This window comes from Brassica napus, chromosome C9 (assembly GCF_020379485.1).
Source record: "Brassica napus cultivar Da-Ae chromosome C9, Da-Ae, whole genome shotgun sequence".
In the NCBI taxonomy this organism is placed as follows: Eukaryota; Viridiplantae; Streptophyta; class Magnoliopsida; order Brassicales; family Brassicaceae; genus Brassica; species Brassica napus.
The window spans coordinates 1427828-1445037 of record NC_063452.1 but is presented as its reverse complement, the minus strand read 5'-3'; the positions used below and the strand labels follow the sequence as shown (position 1 = coordinate 1445037).

The window sequence follows — 17210 nt, the reverse complement described above, 5'->3', positions numbered from 1 at the left end:
CTGAAGCCTATAATCTTTAGTGTTGTTTTAAAATTTATAACCACATTCTACATTTCTATTATTGTATTTTAAGCTTTTTTCATGGTCTATGGAATCGTTAAATTTTTTTATCAATTAATTTAGTAAAACTTCATAATACTCCCTAAATCGGTGGAATAGCCACTATAAAATCGTTATTCTCTTGAAAAACGGAGACAACAAAGGCTCCAAACCTCTATGAACATCATTATATGTTAGTGCATGATGCAACAATGCATTAAAACAATATTGTCGTATTTTTTGAATTTTTTTCAAAATCTATGTGTTAACAACTCCTACGAAAATATTGATTTTTTGGTTAATACTTTATATACTGAAGCCTATAATTTTTAGTGTTGTTTTTAAAAAAATTAATCACATTCTACATTTGTATTAATGTATGTTAAACTCTCTTTCATGATGCACGAAAATCATTAAAATTTCTAACCATATTCTACATTTGTATTAATGTATGTTAAACTCTCTTTCATGGTATATGGAAATTGTTATATTTTTATCAATTAATTTAGTAAAACTTCGTAATACTCCCTAAATCAGTGGAATAACCACTATTAAATCGATATTCTCTTGAAAAATAGAGAATAACCACTATTAACTGCGCATTAAAACAATATTGTCGTATTTTTTGAAATTTTCTCAAAATCTATGTGTTAACCCTACGAAAATATTGAGTTTTTGGTAAATACTTTATGTACTTTAGCCTATAATCTTTAGTGTTGTTTTAAAATTTCTAACCATATCTACATTTGTATTAATGTATGCTAAACTCTTTTTCATGGTAAATGAGCATCGTTCAATTGTTTTTATAAATTAATTTAGTAAAACTTCATATACTCCCTAAATTAGTGGACTAGCCATTATAAAATCGCTATTCTCTAGAAAAATAGAGACAACAAAAGTTTCAAATCTCTTTGACCATCATCATATATTAGTACATGAGGCAACTATGTATTAAAGCAATATTGTTATATTTTTTTAATTTTTCTCAAAATCTATGTGTTAACCCCTACAAAAATATTGAGTTTTACGTTAGACGCTCTATATACTGAAGCTTATATTTTTTATTGTTCTTCTAAATTTTCTAACGACGTTCTAAATTTATGTTAATGTATATTAAACTCTTTTCATGATATATAAGAATCATTCTAATTTTTTTTATCAATTAATTTGTAAAACTTCATAATACTATCTAAATCAGTGGAATAACCCACTATAAAATTGCTATTCTCTTGAGAAATAGAGACAACAAAGGTTTCAAGCCTCTTTAAACATCATTATATGTTAGTGCAGGATGCAACTATCCATTAAAATATATTGTCATATTTTTGAATTGTTCTCAAAATCTATGTATAAAATGCTACGAATATATCGAGTTTTACATGAAACGCACTATATACTGAAGCCTATACTTTTTAGTGTGTTTTTAAAAAATTTAACCACATTCTACATTTGTATTAATGTATGTTAAACTCTCTTTCATGATGCATGGAAATCGTTTTAATTTTTTATCAATTAATTTAGTAAAATTTCGTAATACTCCCTAAATTGGTGGAATAACCACTGTTAAATTGCTATTCTCCTGAAAAGTAACAAAGGCTCCAAACCTATTTAAACATCATCATATGTTAGTGCAGGATGAAACTATGCATTAAAATAATATTGTCATATTTTTTGAAATTTTCTCAAAATCTATGTGTTAAATGTTTTATATACTGAAGCCTATAATCTTTAGTATTGTTTTAAAATTTTTAACCACATTCTACATTTTCATTATTGTATTTTAAGCTCTTTTTCATGGTCTATGGAATCGTTATAATTTTTTTATCAATTAATTTAGTAAAACTTCATAATATTCCCTAAATCGACGGAATATTATCAATTAATTTTGTGTCTAGTTTAGGCCTTGACATCTAATCTATTAAAACAGGAGTACAAATAGTACTTAACCCTGAATTTTCTTCAATAATTACAGGAGAATGCCACTGAAATTAAAACACAATCGTTTCATATACAATCATTAATAACCCTTTCCTTCGGTGGCCAATCCATTGTGCTAATCCAATTCGTTCGCCAGCCCATCAATTTGCCAACTTTGTTACGAATAAATTAGTTTAGGTTAGGCTTATTATAACTTTATGGCCCAGATAATATTGACTATTTATAAAATTCAAAACCAAATCAACAAAACATATGACCAATTTTTTATCTGTTAGCTAACCCATCACAAATGAAACGATTGATCTAAGTTTACGAAAACATGAAATTTGTAATTTATATGAGATTATGTGTTTTCAGTAACCAATACATGAGTAGTCGATTTCTTAACATTATTTATTTCGTTTTTGATTTATGAAGACCAACATTGGGTAGCTGATTTAATGGTTTAGGTATTTTATGGTTTAGCTGAATTCTGATATGATTATATTTAATGAGTATAGAATCAAAACTAACCATAATTTTTTCCTTGCAAAACTCAACATCTTTCAAAATACCATTCCTGCTTCTACGCAATATCAATTCGCTGGAGAATATCATAACTAAATATTCATTTTTGAAAAACAAAACAATATGACGATTTTGTTTTCTACGCAGTCGCGCATATCAATTAACTACTGAGATCATTATATTATGTGTTTAACAAAGTATATAGGAAAAAGTGAATGGATCTGTAATCATTTAAAAACATATATTTGGTTGGATTTTGCGAGTAAATCATAACTAACCAAATCATTTTTAGTTACTCGAATTTAACATGCCCTTTCCAGTCCCAAGTGTATATATCTCATATGTATTGTCAAACACATCACAAAAAAAAACAAACCTCAACCTAAACATGTCTATTGTGACGGCTTTTACTCCTCTCACAAAATGTTATGTGCATATATAAAAAAATATGTAATATGATAAATGTAACATTAAATATATGTTTTATATTAAAAAAATTACATCCGTGCGGGTGCGCGGATCAAAGGCTAGTTTTAGTTAAACTAGAACACCAAATTAACAATCAACAATACAGATTAGTCAACCCATTATCTTTTTCTGGCTGAAGTTTTAAATTAATGATGATACTTTTGGCTTGATGAACTGGTAATGAAGATACAGTATGGCTTGAAATGGGATTACTTGTCTTACTATAGTCGATTTATGCAAGACAATTCGTATTATTTTGTTGAACGATACATTAGTGTTAACAGATATGAAAAGAACACAATCTACAAATAATATGAATATAAGCCAAACAATATGAACAGATTTACTTAAAAACTAAGAATTATACAGACTTTTCACTTCGTCTCATAGTCAGGATTCATTAATTTAAAAATATAACCCACCTATAGCGTCGTATAAAATTAGCAACAATTTTTACAATGTGCTCTCGCAAACCTAGACACTATAAAACAAACTCAGTTCATGTGATATTTCCTTCTAGAATGCGAGAGAAAAAAGGTTAACACAAATAAGCCAAAAAAAAATATAAACAAACAATCATAAAATCATCAGCTCATTGAGCTAAGATCTGACCCTTCTTCATCATTTGTCTAAACTCCTTGTAATTAACCCTACCATCACCATCACCATCCACTTGTATTATCATCTTCCTACACTCCTCCAAGGTCTTACCTTGCTTGAGTCCCAAGGAAGACAAAACCGTTTTCAACTCATCCACCGTAATAAACCCATCACCGTTCTGATCGAAAACGTTGAACGCTTCCTTCATATCTTCATCTCCTATCTCATCCTCCTCTTGGACCATTATCGACTTGTAAAGCTCTCCAAACTCTTCGACGTCAACGCAACCATCGCCATTCACATCGATCTTCTCGATCATCTGCGATAGCTCGTTTTCTGGTATTATTATCCCGAGGTTTTTGAATGACTCGTTTAGCTCCGTCTGTGTGATCCGACCGTCTCCGTCCTTGTCGAACATTTGGAACACACGTTTCAGCTCCGTGGAGTCCATTTTTAGGGTTAGGTTTGGATTTAGAGATTGCGTGTGGATTAAGAAATGGTGAAAACAGAGGATGGTGAGACTCCTAGAAGCCGAGAAAGCAGTTCTTTCTTGGCTCCTTGGAGACCCGATGAGGGTAGGTTCAGAAGCTAAGGAGAATTTAAAAGAAATGTGATTGAAAATCTTAGCAAAGAGTTGAGATAATAACTTGTAAACACGGATAAAAATAGAAGAGGTCGTCCAAGGGTTTAGATTATTGTTGGTGGAGAGGAAGTCTTGGGTCTTTTAAATACGGTTCTTTGATATTTAAACCTAAAATAAACCCTAAACTTTATTTTTAGTTAGATACAATACTAATTTACATTATTACGGATTAAGTAAAAAGAAAATCCTAAAATATCAATTCAAACCAAAAGCTGTATTCAACATTATGGTAATTATAAAGTGATTAACTAAGTAATTAGCAGGCGGTTAAAGACTAATTCCGTTGGAGTGGAGTGGTGGTGAACCACTTTGTTGTGCCGTCTCAACTACGTAAAGTCTTTATAATAAAAACAATAAAGATGATATGTCAACAACAAAATATAATAATCATTTGTCAACTCTTTTTTTTTTATAATGGTATTTGTTCACATTCTCATTTTGATAATCGCTTGTGTTATGGGGAAAAGATATACAAAGAGAAGGTTGGTAAAATTGTAACACGACGCGTTTTAAAAAATAGAAATGAGCCAAAAAAGTGCCCACACGCAGGATCGAACTACGGACCTTCAGTTTACAAGACTGACGCTCTACCACTGAGCTATACGGGCTTCTTGTAAAGAATGTACATACAATGATAATTTTGGAACACAAAGTGTATGTTGAGATTTGAGACCAGATCTAACTACACCGAAAAACTTGCATAGATAAAATCATAAAATTGTGAAATTAAACAAAAGACATAGGAAGTGAATGAACATAAAATTCATATAAAGAGGCAAGAATTCACAGAGTAATTGCCATGAAATGTATGATTACACACATCTTTTACATTATAATAACATTCAAATACAAAAAGACAGCCATCCCCCATTCTTCTCCCCACAAAAAGAGTTGTTGTAAGAGAGATTTAAGACCACCAAGGGGCATCACCAGTCCTGAAGTCAGTTTCAACCCATGGAACAAACACAACCTTTCCACCATCATCAATATCGGCATGAGCCAAGGCAAGCGACTGTGTTTCATGAAAATCAAGTTTAGCATAGACAGTTTACTCAGAGATATACTAGAGAGAAAGACCAATGTATTTGACTTACCAATGGAGCTGGACCTCTAACGACTCTGCCTTGTGCATTGTATTGGGATCCATGGCAAGGACATAGGAACTTGTTCTCAGCTTTGTTCCATGGCACAACACATCCAAGATGTGTGCATACTGCGTTTATACCGTATGTCGCTAGTGTCTTGTCGTTCTCCACAACTAGGTAAGTTGGATCTCCCTATAACATTAAAAATAAACATCATTGAGATCAAGTGATTTTTCAAGGGCTTAATAACTTCTTCATCTACCTTCAATCCTTGGGTCAAGGTTCGATCACCAGCACCGTGAGTCTTTAGCCACTCCGCTGCAATTACATCGTTTCCAAGTGCATCCTTGGCTGGTGTACCACCACCTTCACCTCCTGATCTGCATTTTTTTCAAAGAAACGTTAGAGATTAAAGAAACCAAGAACAATGAACTGGAAAAAACTCTCAATGAAGTCTCATTGATCTCACAACATCTCAGTAAGATAAAAAGAAACTGTCTCCAGTTGTTCTAACCAGTGTTTTATCGGTCTAGTCGGCAAATCGGATCTGAACAAAACAATTTTTCCAAATCAATTTTTCAAAAAATGACGTTTAAAAAATCGGCTTAGACACCCACCTAAACATTTATCCTCTATAAAGCGTGTAACCACCGCCTAGCGATTTCTTGAACATTAGTTCTAACTAGTAACTACACATTGAAGTCAGATAGAACCACAAGCTAAAAGCATATAGAGCAAATGAAAACTTCACACTCAAGCAAAACTCAACACAAAGAGGTAATAAAATTTATGAACTGTTATTGTAATAACATCTCAGTAACACCAAAGAAACCATCTAACATTATTCATAATTTCATATTAGACTGAAACAGGACACTACTCTTAAGGCTTTTTGTAACGATAAGAGTCTCGAGATAAATTCCTAATGCAATAATCAATGTTCAGAACAAAAAGAAGAAGGCAAGAGCCATGAGATTAAAAAGGGAAACTGACCCAGGAGGAGCAAAGAAGGTAGCGTAAGGCACAAGCATAAAGCCAGTAGGTAAAGAAAGAGCTCCGACAAGAAGAAGATTCAAAAGCTTCCTCTTCTCCATGTCTGGAACATTTTCCGCTGGAATACTCGTCGCCTGACAAGCGATTCTCAGACCAATCTTCTCCTTCCTCACCATCTGGTGACTCGTCCTCGCTGGCTTCACGAACATCCCACGCGACATCATCGCCAACATAGTAGCACTTCTGCTCGAACCAAGCTGCACCCACGACAACAAAACTCAAGAATAAACAAGACCCATGAAACAAGAAAGAGACTTTTTGATTAAAATGAACGAGAGTGTGAAACCTGAGTAGCAGGGGAAATGGGAGAGGACGCCATTGATGTATGTAGTCCTCGAAAGCTTTAGTCGAAAACGTGAAAGTGTTTTGATGTTATGGAGGAGGAAGAGAGAGTAGGATCAAGCAAGAGAGATTTAAGACCACTGAAGCAGATAAGGCACGCGCCAGCCTCTGATTCCACATAGCCACAGATTTTGGATTTCCCGATGACGTAAGCATAAAATGGGCTTTTAACGGGCCAAAACAAAACTAAATTGGTTGGTTATTAGCTGTTAGGCCCATGTTATTAATGATACTAGTTAGAAGCCATATTCTCTAATGGTTATTTATCAGAAACAATTAGCAGTCAGCAGGTCACTGGTTTCAGTTAGATTAAAGATTGGTTTTCATGCACAATTATTAAAGATTTTCAGTAAGTTTGCATGCACAGTATTAAAGATTTCCAGTAAGTTTGTTTTAATCATTTCCACAAAGTAATATTTTTAATAATAACCTCCAAACCTAATGTAAAACCATTAGTAGAGATCACTGGTATATGCATGTTTTTTCACGATATTTCCCATTATTAAGAGATGAGTGGCTAAACAAATGGACTTTATAGTGGGCAGATTAATCTGTTTCAGCCCATATAGTTAAAAATGTATTTTGATTAAACACAAGAGGAGAAAGAAAATTACTAAGTAAAGAGGCACCGAGAGTTGATCAAAAAAAAAAAAAAGAGGCACCGAGAGTCAAAGAAACAAGTTTAGGTGACATGATGAAATGTGCATGGCGTGAGACTCTGAGAGACATGCACTCATCACGTGCTTGCATGTGTGTCTCTTTGCTTTCTATATCTCTCTTTTTTTTTTGCTTAGTTTTTTTGAAAATTATTATTTTTGCTTAGTAATGTTAAATAGATAATCCCCAATTCATAATTGTCTTTCTTAATTGGCTAATCAGTTTCACATTATTAATTAGGCACGTAAATATGGAAATGACCCATATCCGTTGCCATTTTTGCCTTGAATCTTTCACCACTTAGATTTAACAATAATCCAAAGTTATATTCTTAATTTTAATCAGATTAAAAACCCCTAAAATAAATAAATAAAACATTCTTAAGCCTTTTGACTATTATATTTTTATCGTTTTTAATTATTTTTGTATTAAAGTATCGTTTTAGGTCGAATGTTTGGCCTTTAATTTTGTAAGAAGGGTAGAAAATGGTTATTTGCCTTATTGTTTATATAGGAGTCACGATTCGGCGTGATTAGTGTTTTCATTTGATTGAGATATATTATATAAAATAAAAAATAATCAAAATATGAACTTGTAAATTACAACTACTTTCTAAACCAACTAAAATGATTTTGATCATTCTTTCTATTGTCTTATAGTGACTTTTTCGGTCGGCTCTATTTTGGTAATGGTTAGAAAAGCAGAACATGCGAATGTTCTTTTTAAATGGATATATTCACGAAAAAGAATACATTAATGTTACAGAAACATAAAACCTTAGAAGAAATTATAATAATTCAATTGATTTGTGGGAGTGCTTTTAGGCTTTCCCTTTATCCAATGCATCATATCTTTCCTGTCCTCTTTCCAACAATGCATCATATCTTAAACCTTGAAAATTCGTTAGGTAAAAGTAAAACTGTATCAACTTTTTCGGGTGCATATAATTCCAGTAAATAAATGCATTTGCTCCATATTTATAGAATGGCATTAAGTCTTTTTCTTGCATTTATTAAAAGATAACACATAAACTTTCAAAGTATACATATTCACTTGGACCCGAGATGCAACTAATCACACTTGCAAACAATTTGAAAATTTACATTATCTTTTATTGCTTAGTGTATTTGCAAACAATTTTCATAGGATGCTATACATTAAGCATATAATATTATGACGAAAATGATAGTTTAGTTATAAATATATGAAAATACAAATATAGTTTAAAGATGGCGCGATGGCGAAGCAAGGCACCCCAAGGCAAATAAGTGAGCTCATAAAGTCACTGACGCTTCGTCTAATATTCGTCTGCTCCCTTTTCTATCCTTTTCATTTTATTTAGTGGGTTATTTACAAGAAAAGGCACCTCCTATGCTTTATACGAGATTGCAATTCTTGAATCATACGAGATTTAGATATAACCAAAGTAATTAATATTAGTAATACATCTAACTCACGCCCATACACTACTATAAAAACGGAAAATTATCATATATATAATATATTGTTTATATTTCTCTCAATGTTTTGCTGTGAGTTTTCTAATACATTTCTTCCATGTTTAGGAATGAACAATTGGAGCGTGAATAGGTGGGATTGTACACACAAATGCATTACAATCAAGAGATTTTAAACCTTGATTATGATTCTATACTATATTAGTAATAAATTTAATCCATAACCAAAAATTAGTTCAAAGATGAAGGATTGTACTTATATATCATCCACAATTTTTAGAAAAGTTTTGATGTTGGACTAATAAAAATTTTAAAGACAGAAGATAAACTAATAATCTTGAATTTAGCAACCCCTCCTCCATTAGTCAATTTCACATTTAACTATCAGTTACTTGTAATCTCCGTTATCAACTTGTTATTTTTACTATAGGCTCCAAGCTTTGGATTCCACGGGGAATTACAAAGCTCATCGTTTTCAATTATTCAAACGACAATAAACAAATCATGTGTCTTGCTTGTACATTTGGTAACTACATATATAGAATATGGCAAACACATATTTCATTAAGGTTTCTTAATTAAGATTCTTTTGTAAAATGCATGCGTTGATCATGATGAAACCTTGTGGCTATTAGATGACCGGTCAATGCACATATACCTCTCTATACATAGAGGTTTCCAATGATAATCGACTTATTATTGACACGTCTTACTTAAAATTTGTTAAAAGCAGATATTAATGAGATAATATACATTAATTAGTCATGCAACTAGAAATGTTGGTATATAGTGTCATGATTTGGTCGTGGATCTCTCACTCTGTTCCACACACTCTGCAGTTGCAGAAATAAACAGCAGGTTCTTTGATTTATAATTGGTTGTTTATTTTTGTAATTCTCTGGAATGTCAACATATATATATACATATCTGGGGTGGGAGTTTTATTTTTAGTGATTAGAGATTAATATATATATATATATAATATAATCTTTTCTGTTGGGAACCTGAATCTCTCCGGACCAAACTAATCACAAAATATTCAAGCACCTTGATAATAATGTAGTAGTAAAAGACTGAAGTGCATCTGCTGATCTACTATGTAGTTTATAAATTACTGAGAATTATACAGATTATCTAATAGACAGTTAAAAAAGTAACAATAAGGATATGCTTTGCATCATTGTTAGTTTATGGACTATTGCGGAAAGTAAGAAAGAAAAAAGCAAAGCAAAGCAAAGAAGTACCCTTTAGTCTTCAAACAAAGTAGGTGGATGGCCCTTGAGAATTTGGGTGTTATTCACTAATCAACATACTTTGAATCATTTTTTTGTTTCATATAACTTTGAATCTTCATTTATTTGATTTTTTTTGTAAACATTAATTTGAATTTAATCCCTTCTTCTTATGCGATTACCAGTCTCAAACAGGTATGATTAATATCTCTCTTCTTTGTTAGTCATATTAGGTTAGCACTGTTTCTTTCTATTGCTTATTAGCTAATACGCCAAAACTAAAACGCTTGTTTCCTTACGTTACATGCATAACTTATATTTTCTTTACATCTTATTTAAGTTAGGTACTATTTATTACTAACGGTCAGTCAAATGCCTTTTTCATTTCGTTCACGTCTTGAATTTCAGAGGGCTTGATATTTCACATTGTGTAGCATATATAATAATATACTGTTTTTAATGTTTTTTCTTTTTGTAGTTGTCGTCAAAAAAAAAAAGACAGACAGGCTTTGGCAGTAAAAGATAAAAGTAAAAAAAGAGGGTTGTTCAAATGGCATATTCACATGGCAGTTTGTTCATTGACTTATCAATTTTCTTTATTGACTTAAAAACATAATTAATTTGAATACCTATAATATTGGGAAATTCAAAACCTAACAAAAGGTGAGTACAAAGACTTAAGGACAAGGAAACCAAGCTGTCACAACCTAATTAACAAATGTATGATAAAATAAGAAAACAAGACTAAGATTTCCAAAAGTTAATTAATGTTTGTAACTGTTGGGACGAGATGACGAATCTTTCGATGGGATTTTATAAATACAACAATACTTTAGTACAGAACTTCATTAATTACTGCGCGCGTGAGTTGGTTAAAAATATGGTTTGATGATGAATGATAGTGTATCAAACCAAGAAAAGATATGTGCTAAAGATGTAGAAAAACAAAAATGTTATGCATGATCTAAACTTGATGAAGAATCTCTTTATGTAGTAATAAAGACTTGATTTACCTATGTCAGAATCTTAACTAGGAACAGATGAATTTAAGATTTTAACTTGATGAAGAATATCTTTATGTAGTAATTAAGACTTGATTTACCTATATTAGAATCTTAACTATGAACTATTAACGAGAAAAATCGAATAACTACTTTAAAAAAAAATCGAATAATTACAGAGCGATGATCATATGTTAATAACTCAAAAATGATAGATTAAGTAAGAAAAGAAGAGTAATAGCAGTATCCCTCAAAAGACCAAAACACCATCTCTCTCACAATAAAGTCAGCTTCTCTCTTTTAATGTCTCCCTCCTCTCTATCTCTCTCTTCTTCTTGAGCAGAGACTCTCACTAGTCACTACTCTCTCTCAGTCAATCAATGGAGTTTCATCTCGAACACCCTCTCTCACATTCTCCTTCTATCCACAACAACAAAAACGAAACAAATTTCAACGATGATACTTTACCACCACACTCTCTCTTCCTCGTCGAACCACAACACATGCCTTCTCCTCATTACTTCCACACCCTCAAATCCTCGGCTTCTCTCCTATCTAATCGAAACCACGCCATTTCTTCAATCATTAAGGTCTCTTTAACAAACTTCTACTGAGTCATTATCTTGTAAGAAAAACTTATACCCTTTTTGATGGTTTACTAACTTTGCAGTATTCAAGAAAACTCGACGACCCTTCTCTGACGTATCTTGCGGTGAATTATCTAGACAGGTTCTTGTCCAGTGAAGATATGATGCCGGTAAGAAAAAAACAGAACATGTCCTAATGTTTCATCTGAGATTTGACTTTGTTTTTTAATTTATAATTATTGTTTTTCTTTGACAGCAATCAAAGCCTTGGATTCTCAAGCTTATCTCTCTTTCTTGTGTCTCTTTGTCTGCTAAAATGAGAAAGCCAGATATATCTGTCTGTGATCTTCCGGTAAGAGACCTCCACTAGAAAGGACACTGATCATTGTATCTAAGGTTCCGGGTTCGGGTCCGAATGGCCGTTAGGACGAAACTAATATTATATGATGTGGTTTTGGGTTTGAGGGGATTAACATATGCTTCGGTCTCGAACCTCCTTGTATTCAAAAACAAAAAGAATGTATGTATGTGCTTCATACTTTCATGTGTATGAAGAATTTGAATTTTTCAGGTGGAAGGTGAGATGTTTGATGCTCAGATGATAGAGAGAATGGAGAATGTGATCTTAGGAGCTCTTAAATGGCGAATGCGCTCTGTTACTCCTTTCTCCTTTCTCTCCTTCTTCCTTAGCCTTCTCTTCGAGCTCGAAGAAGATCATTCAGTACTTAAACATTCACTCAAAGCTCAAGCTACTGATCTCACTTTCAATCTTCAACATGGTATAAAACAATTGAATGTTTCACAACTTCTTCAATTAGTCTAAATCTAAAACATCTTTTGGAATTTTTTTTTTGGCAGATATCAAGTTCCTAGAGTTTAAACCATCAGTGGTTGCAGCAGCTGCACTTCTCTTTGCTTCTTCTGAGCTTTGTCCTCAACAGTTTCCATGTTTCAGTAACAGAATATGCCAATGCACATATGTAAATAAGGTAAAAAAAAGTTGTAACCATCTCAAACTTTGTTTTGAAAACCGCGCACTAAATTGATATGTTTTGGGTTAAAGGATGAGTTAATGGAGTGTTACAAGGCAATGCAAGAGAGAGATGTAGTTGAAGACAACGAAGGAAGCAATGACACAGCAATAAATGTACTTGACCAGCAATTCTCTAGCTGTGAAGAAAGTGCAATCACAGCTTCGTCACCTAAGAGGAGGAAAACTATTACTACTAGTCGATGTTAAGCTGAAAAGGTGGTTTAATGGTCAGACATAATCTCCAGCCAATGCAATCACTTCAAAACCACTTATGATCGTCCCCTTTTGAAAGAGACACTTTGCTCTTGCTTCTTTCTTCATCTCTGCTTCAAAATAAGCCATTACTCTCTTCATGGAAGATGAGAGAGTGATGAATGATCAAAACACCATATCTCATTGCTCCTTCCTTTGGACCACATCATAAAGCTCAAAAAATGAAGAAAAAAAAAATCAATCAATGTGTGTTATTTTTATCTATCATCATGTTCTGTATTTACAGTTTTGGTTTCTGCAGTTAAGTTGTTTCACTTGAAGTGGAATAATCAATAAATATGTGTTCTTACGTAATGTATATAACCTATGGTTTATGTTACTTACTAGATGGACACTAATGTGGTCACGAGAAGAAAACTATTGAATTTAATTTTCAGGCATAAGATTTTGTCTTATGAGACTTCGTTATCCGAGTTATATGGATCCAGTTGCCAGAATCTCTGTTGCCGGCAGGCACGATGATACTCTTTGGACCACTTTACAGTTTTGAATCATTCAATTGCTTTTGTTCTTACTGCAAGGCTGTAACAAAACAATTGACCATCCGGTTTACCAGAATCAAAATTGAACCGAAAACTAAACTGAAAACCCGGATTGGACTCAAACAAACATTTAAGAGAAAGAGATTGAAAGACTCTTTGCAATCTATAATATCTCAAACTGTGCTTAAAAGAATGTATAACATATGTTTTTTAGTTTCAGACATTATTGAGAAGCTGGAAAAAAGAAACAAAGCTTCTCTGATGTAACTTTTAATGCACAACAACAAAGTAAAACATAAAGAGAAGATATTGAAGAGAGAAAACCATCTTCTTCATCATTACCTCTCAGATAGGTCCAAGATTGCCTTCGCTACGAGTTCTACGCATAGACAACTCTGATCTCAGAGTAGCCAACCTATCACCACTCGCAACGCAATAGTTCTCGTAAGCAGCTGGTGATACTTTGTGTCCCACAGGTGGAAGACGGCTGCTGCTTCTCTCCTTTGATGATCTTTTCTGCACACCCGAAGAAGCTTTACGAGCTGCGGATGACGATCCGGCTTTGTGTGTACTCGAAGCACCGTGGCTACTCTTCCTGCCGTTGTTTTTGAGCTCTGATCTGAGACCTCGTTCCAACTGAAGCGTGCTTGTCCCTAGCCTAGCGTCTTTCGCGCCTTGTCTGTTATAGTACACCAAATGTGGCAAGAGCCCCAAAAGATACTTTCTCAGTTGCTCATCGCCAACGTTCTTCTGCGCAGGGTTGCCTTCCAAGCTTATAGCCTGGAGAGAACTGTAGTTTGCAGCGAGCAGGCCGAGACATTTGGTGGTTGAAAACTTATTGAAGCGTAGATCCAAGACGGCCAGCTTCAAGAGACGATGAAGACCCTCGATCTCGCTGATCTTGTTCCCAGCTAGGTATAGTTCTTTCAGGGAGGAGCAAGAAGCCAAACCTAACCCAACAACAACAAAGATCAAAAGCGTAAGTACATCAAACATGGATGGTTTCAATGTAGCTGAGCAAAGAAGTCATACCATGACCAAGTCTCAGTATCTTGTTGTAACGCAGGTCTAACACTCGAAGCCGAGTGAGTTCACGCAGCCCCTCGATCACCGAGATACAGTTCTTTGACAAGTTCAATGCATGTAGTCCTCGAGGAAAAGCACCAGCGGTTATCTTAACTGTAACATTGTATTAAGATCAGTAACAATAGACGGAAACACATAAACAATCACAGGGCAATAGAGTCTCTCTACCTATTGCATTTCCTGAGAGATTGAGAACTCTCAGACCAACGAATTTGCTTAGGAGTGGTATCACAACAAGGCCACGGCTAACCAGCTGAGCTGTGGTTGCAGCACTACTCAGAGAAGAGAAATACTTTTTCGCAGCCTCCATTCCAGGAGTTGGCCTCATGACATCTACACTAGGAGAAGCAGCTGTTGTTAGCTCCGGTTCTCTTTGAAACTCATCATCGTTTATTTCATCGGCTTCTTCCGCTGAGGAGTTTACATGCTGAAGGTCATTGACCCAATCATCAATACGCTTGAATCTAGAATCCTTTCCTGGATATCCTGCATGCTGGTTTGATGTTTCTCCTTTGATAAACTCTGTTGAGTTGAGCTCGTCTGTAGCTGGTACTATCCAATCTTTTGCCATGGAAGAATAACCATTTGCATCATCATCATAGTCTTGATTTCGCTTCGCTTTTGCATCAGTTTCGTGGACAGGTTTATTATCTCTCTGGCGTCTGCCAAGAGCACAAAGGTCATCTGAGGATCTTGAAGAGTATTTGAGAGGTGAAGATTTCCCTGAAGCAGAGTCTGCGATATTAGGCATTGAGTTCGACCTCACAAGCAATGGTGAACCATAAGGCGTTTGGCTGTTTGAGTTCTCCATCTGTTCACCGTATAAGGAGATATCATCATTACGAAGATCTCCAACCGAGAAAATGGACCCATAGAGCGCTTGATCAGAGCCCTGGCAAGCAGAAACCGAACCTGGAGCATCTTTCTGATACACATTAGGACTTCTTTCTAAACGCTTGGTGCTGCTCATTCCTGCCGCGAGAGTCTCCCTCTGTTCAAGAGAGTTTGGAGAACCAACCCGATCTGTGCCATCGTCTGTTCCATTCTCCGTAGCGTCCCTCCCGTCCAAGTAGAGCTCATCTCCATGAGACTGACTTTTCTTGAGATGACATACATGATGATGCTTCCCAGTTTCTTGAGGAGGTTTAATCTCCTCAGATTTCCAGATACGCTCAATAGCAGCGGTAGAGTCATCAGCAAGCTTGCTGCTTTCACCAACGGAAGAGCTCAATCCTTTTGAGTTAGACCCATCTTCTCTGATCACTCGTTCTGACAACCCTTCCACGGATTCCTGTATCACCGGAACATGAACAAAACGGTTATACAGTAACAAGAGTCAATGATGTTCCAGAGCTTTACCTTAGGTCTATGGCGAGGGATGCGGGAGTTGAAGCAGAAAAACCTTACCATTGTGCCAAACTCAATAACATAGACAACATTACCCACTAGAACTATTAAAAAAAAAAAAAACTAAAAAAATGTTCTAACTCAAAAGACAACAACAACTATAAACAACAAGATTGTTAAGAAACGTTAGCCGTAATCAAGGGTGAGACCCTGAGAGACACGACGGAGCCTCCAAATGATTGAAGCGAGAGAAACCCTGGGGAGAGGAGAGAGTGAAGTCACCACATCAAGGCCACCCCACACCTGTGCAGAGGTGCGAGAAGCACGCGGCTTTGCAGAAGCGGCCAGAGTGTAATAACAACTTGATCTCGAGCTTAACAAATGCCCAATTCCTCCTAAAACTCCTAATAAACAATGAGACATGACCCAAATGAAAAAAAGCAAGAATCTTTCTGCAATTCAGATCACAACAACTTAATATACCAAAGATGAAGAACACTAGGGTTACAGAGAATCAATCCTACCGTCAAAATCGAATCGAACAAAGACGATGTCTCAAACCGTTCGACGAAATTACAGGGAATCAAAAGGTCAACTAACAACCCAAACACCGCAACAGCAAATCACAAGCACTAATTGCAAAAAACTACAATCGAGAACGAAGCCCAAACATAGAATCGGAGATCGGAGGAATGTGGAGAGAGAGAGGGAGGAAACATTCTCACCAGAGAGCGAAGCGAGATTTGAAATGGAGAGGAGGATTGAGAGCGAACGGATTCGAAATCAAGCTTCAGAGAAAACGGATTATCTTCAAAATGAGAGAGACTTTGAGGAGGCAAAAAGACACGCTTTCCCTAAACAAAAAAAAAAAAAAACTTGTTTGGACGGAATCATAATAGAACGACGACCACACACTTTTTTTTTTTTTTTTACCAAAGTTGTCAACGGCTCTGGTTTTTTTCAAGTTTCTGTTCACACACACATTAACTGTTTTTATTTGTTTGACTTATTACAAACCGGACCGCCATTTACGTAATAAACCGGCTGATCAAATCCTTCTTGTGGGCTTTAAATGGGCTAATCCTGCTTGCTATTCTTTTGAATCGCAAGCTTCGTGTGGCCTTCGTAACAAACCAATTTAGCTAAGAAATTCAATAACCGGTACCGGTTTAGGAACAAAGCAAAACCCAAAGAATCCAAAAATTCAAACCTAACTTTAGAATATATGAAAAAAACAAAACATCTGAATCATCCAAATTTATAATTTTAATTTTAATTATTTTAATTATTATGTGTGTTAATATTTTCTAGACATACTATTTGGTAAAACATAATTTTTTTGTTTGGTTCAGATTGTTTTGGATATAGTAAATTTAGATT

General features: G+C 34.6%; 4 protein-coding genes and 1 non-coding gene across 7 annotated transcripts; 1 reads left to right on the top strand and 4 right to left on the bottom strand.

Moving 5' to 3' along the window:
* Positions 1–3377: 3377 nt before the first annotated feature.
* On the bottom strand, positions 3378–4231 carry LOC106395246 (calmodulin-like protein 6). The gene has a single exon (XM_013835759.3). The coding sequence runs from the start codon at positions 4001–4003 to the stop codon at positions 3545–3547; it is 459 nt and encodes a 152-aa protein (XP_013691213.1). The 5' UTR covers positions 4004–4231; the 3' UTR covers positions 3378–3544.
* A 500-nt stretch (positions 4232–4731) lies between these two features.
* TRNAT-UGU lies at positions 4732–4803 on the bottom strand. The gene has a single exon. It is a non-coding gene; the product is annotated as a tRNA-Thr (tRNA).
* Positions 4804–4942: 139 nt separating this feature from the next.
* LOC106392303 (cytochrome b6-f complex iron-sulfur subunit, chloroplastic-like) lies at positions 4943–6812 on the bottom strand. Its single transcript, XM_013833117.3, has 5 exons — positions 6620–6812; positions 6274–6530; positions 5543–5660; positions 5290–5472; positions 4943–5207 (listed from the first exon to the last, which is right to left on the bottom strand). The coding sequence occupies exons 1-5, from the start codon at positions 6650–6652 to the stop codon at positions 5103–5105; spliced, it is 696 nt and encodes a 231-aa protein (XP_013688571.1). The 5' UTR covers positions 6653–6812; the 3' UTR covers positions 4943–5102.
* Positions 6813–11242: 4430 nt separating this feature from the next.
* Positions 11243–13209, top strand: LOC106392302 (putative cyclin-D6-1). Its single transcript, XM_013833116.3, has 6 exons — positions 11243–11612; positions 11693–11779; positions 11866–11961; positions 12181–12388; positions 12468–12598; positions 12673–13209. Exons 1-6 carry the CDS (start codon positions 11403–11405, stop codon positions 12847–12849), a joined length of 909 nt encoding a protein of 302 aa, XP_013688570.1. The 5' UTR covers positions 11243–11402; the 3' UTR covers positions 12850–13209.
* Positions 13210–13566: 357 nt separating this feature from the next.
* Positions 13567–16785, bottom strand: BNAC09G00560D. Of its 3 annotated transcripts, none has more exons than XM_013833113.3 (5): positions 16556–16785; positions 15843–16234; positions 14652–15774; positions 14430–14576; positions 13567–14347 (listed from the first exon to the last, which is right to left on the bottom strand). In XM_013833113.3, exons 2-5 carry the CDS (start codon positions 15891–15893, stop codon positions 13743–13745), a joined length of 1926 nt encoding a protein of 641 aa, XP_013688567.1. In that variant the 5' UTR covers positions 15894–16234; positions 16556–16785; the 3' UTR covers positions 13567–13742. The 3 variants fall into 3 exon arrangements, with proteins under 3 accessions (XP_013688567.1, XP_013688569.1, XP_048625541.1); XM_013833115.3 differs by having other exon boundaries at positions 15843–16225; positions 16556–16691; XM_048769584.1 differs by lacking the exon at positions 15843–16234 and having other exon boundaries at positions 16556–16737.
* Positions 16786–17210: the final 425 nt, after the last annotated feature.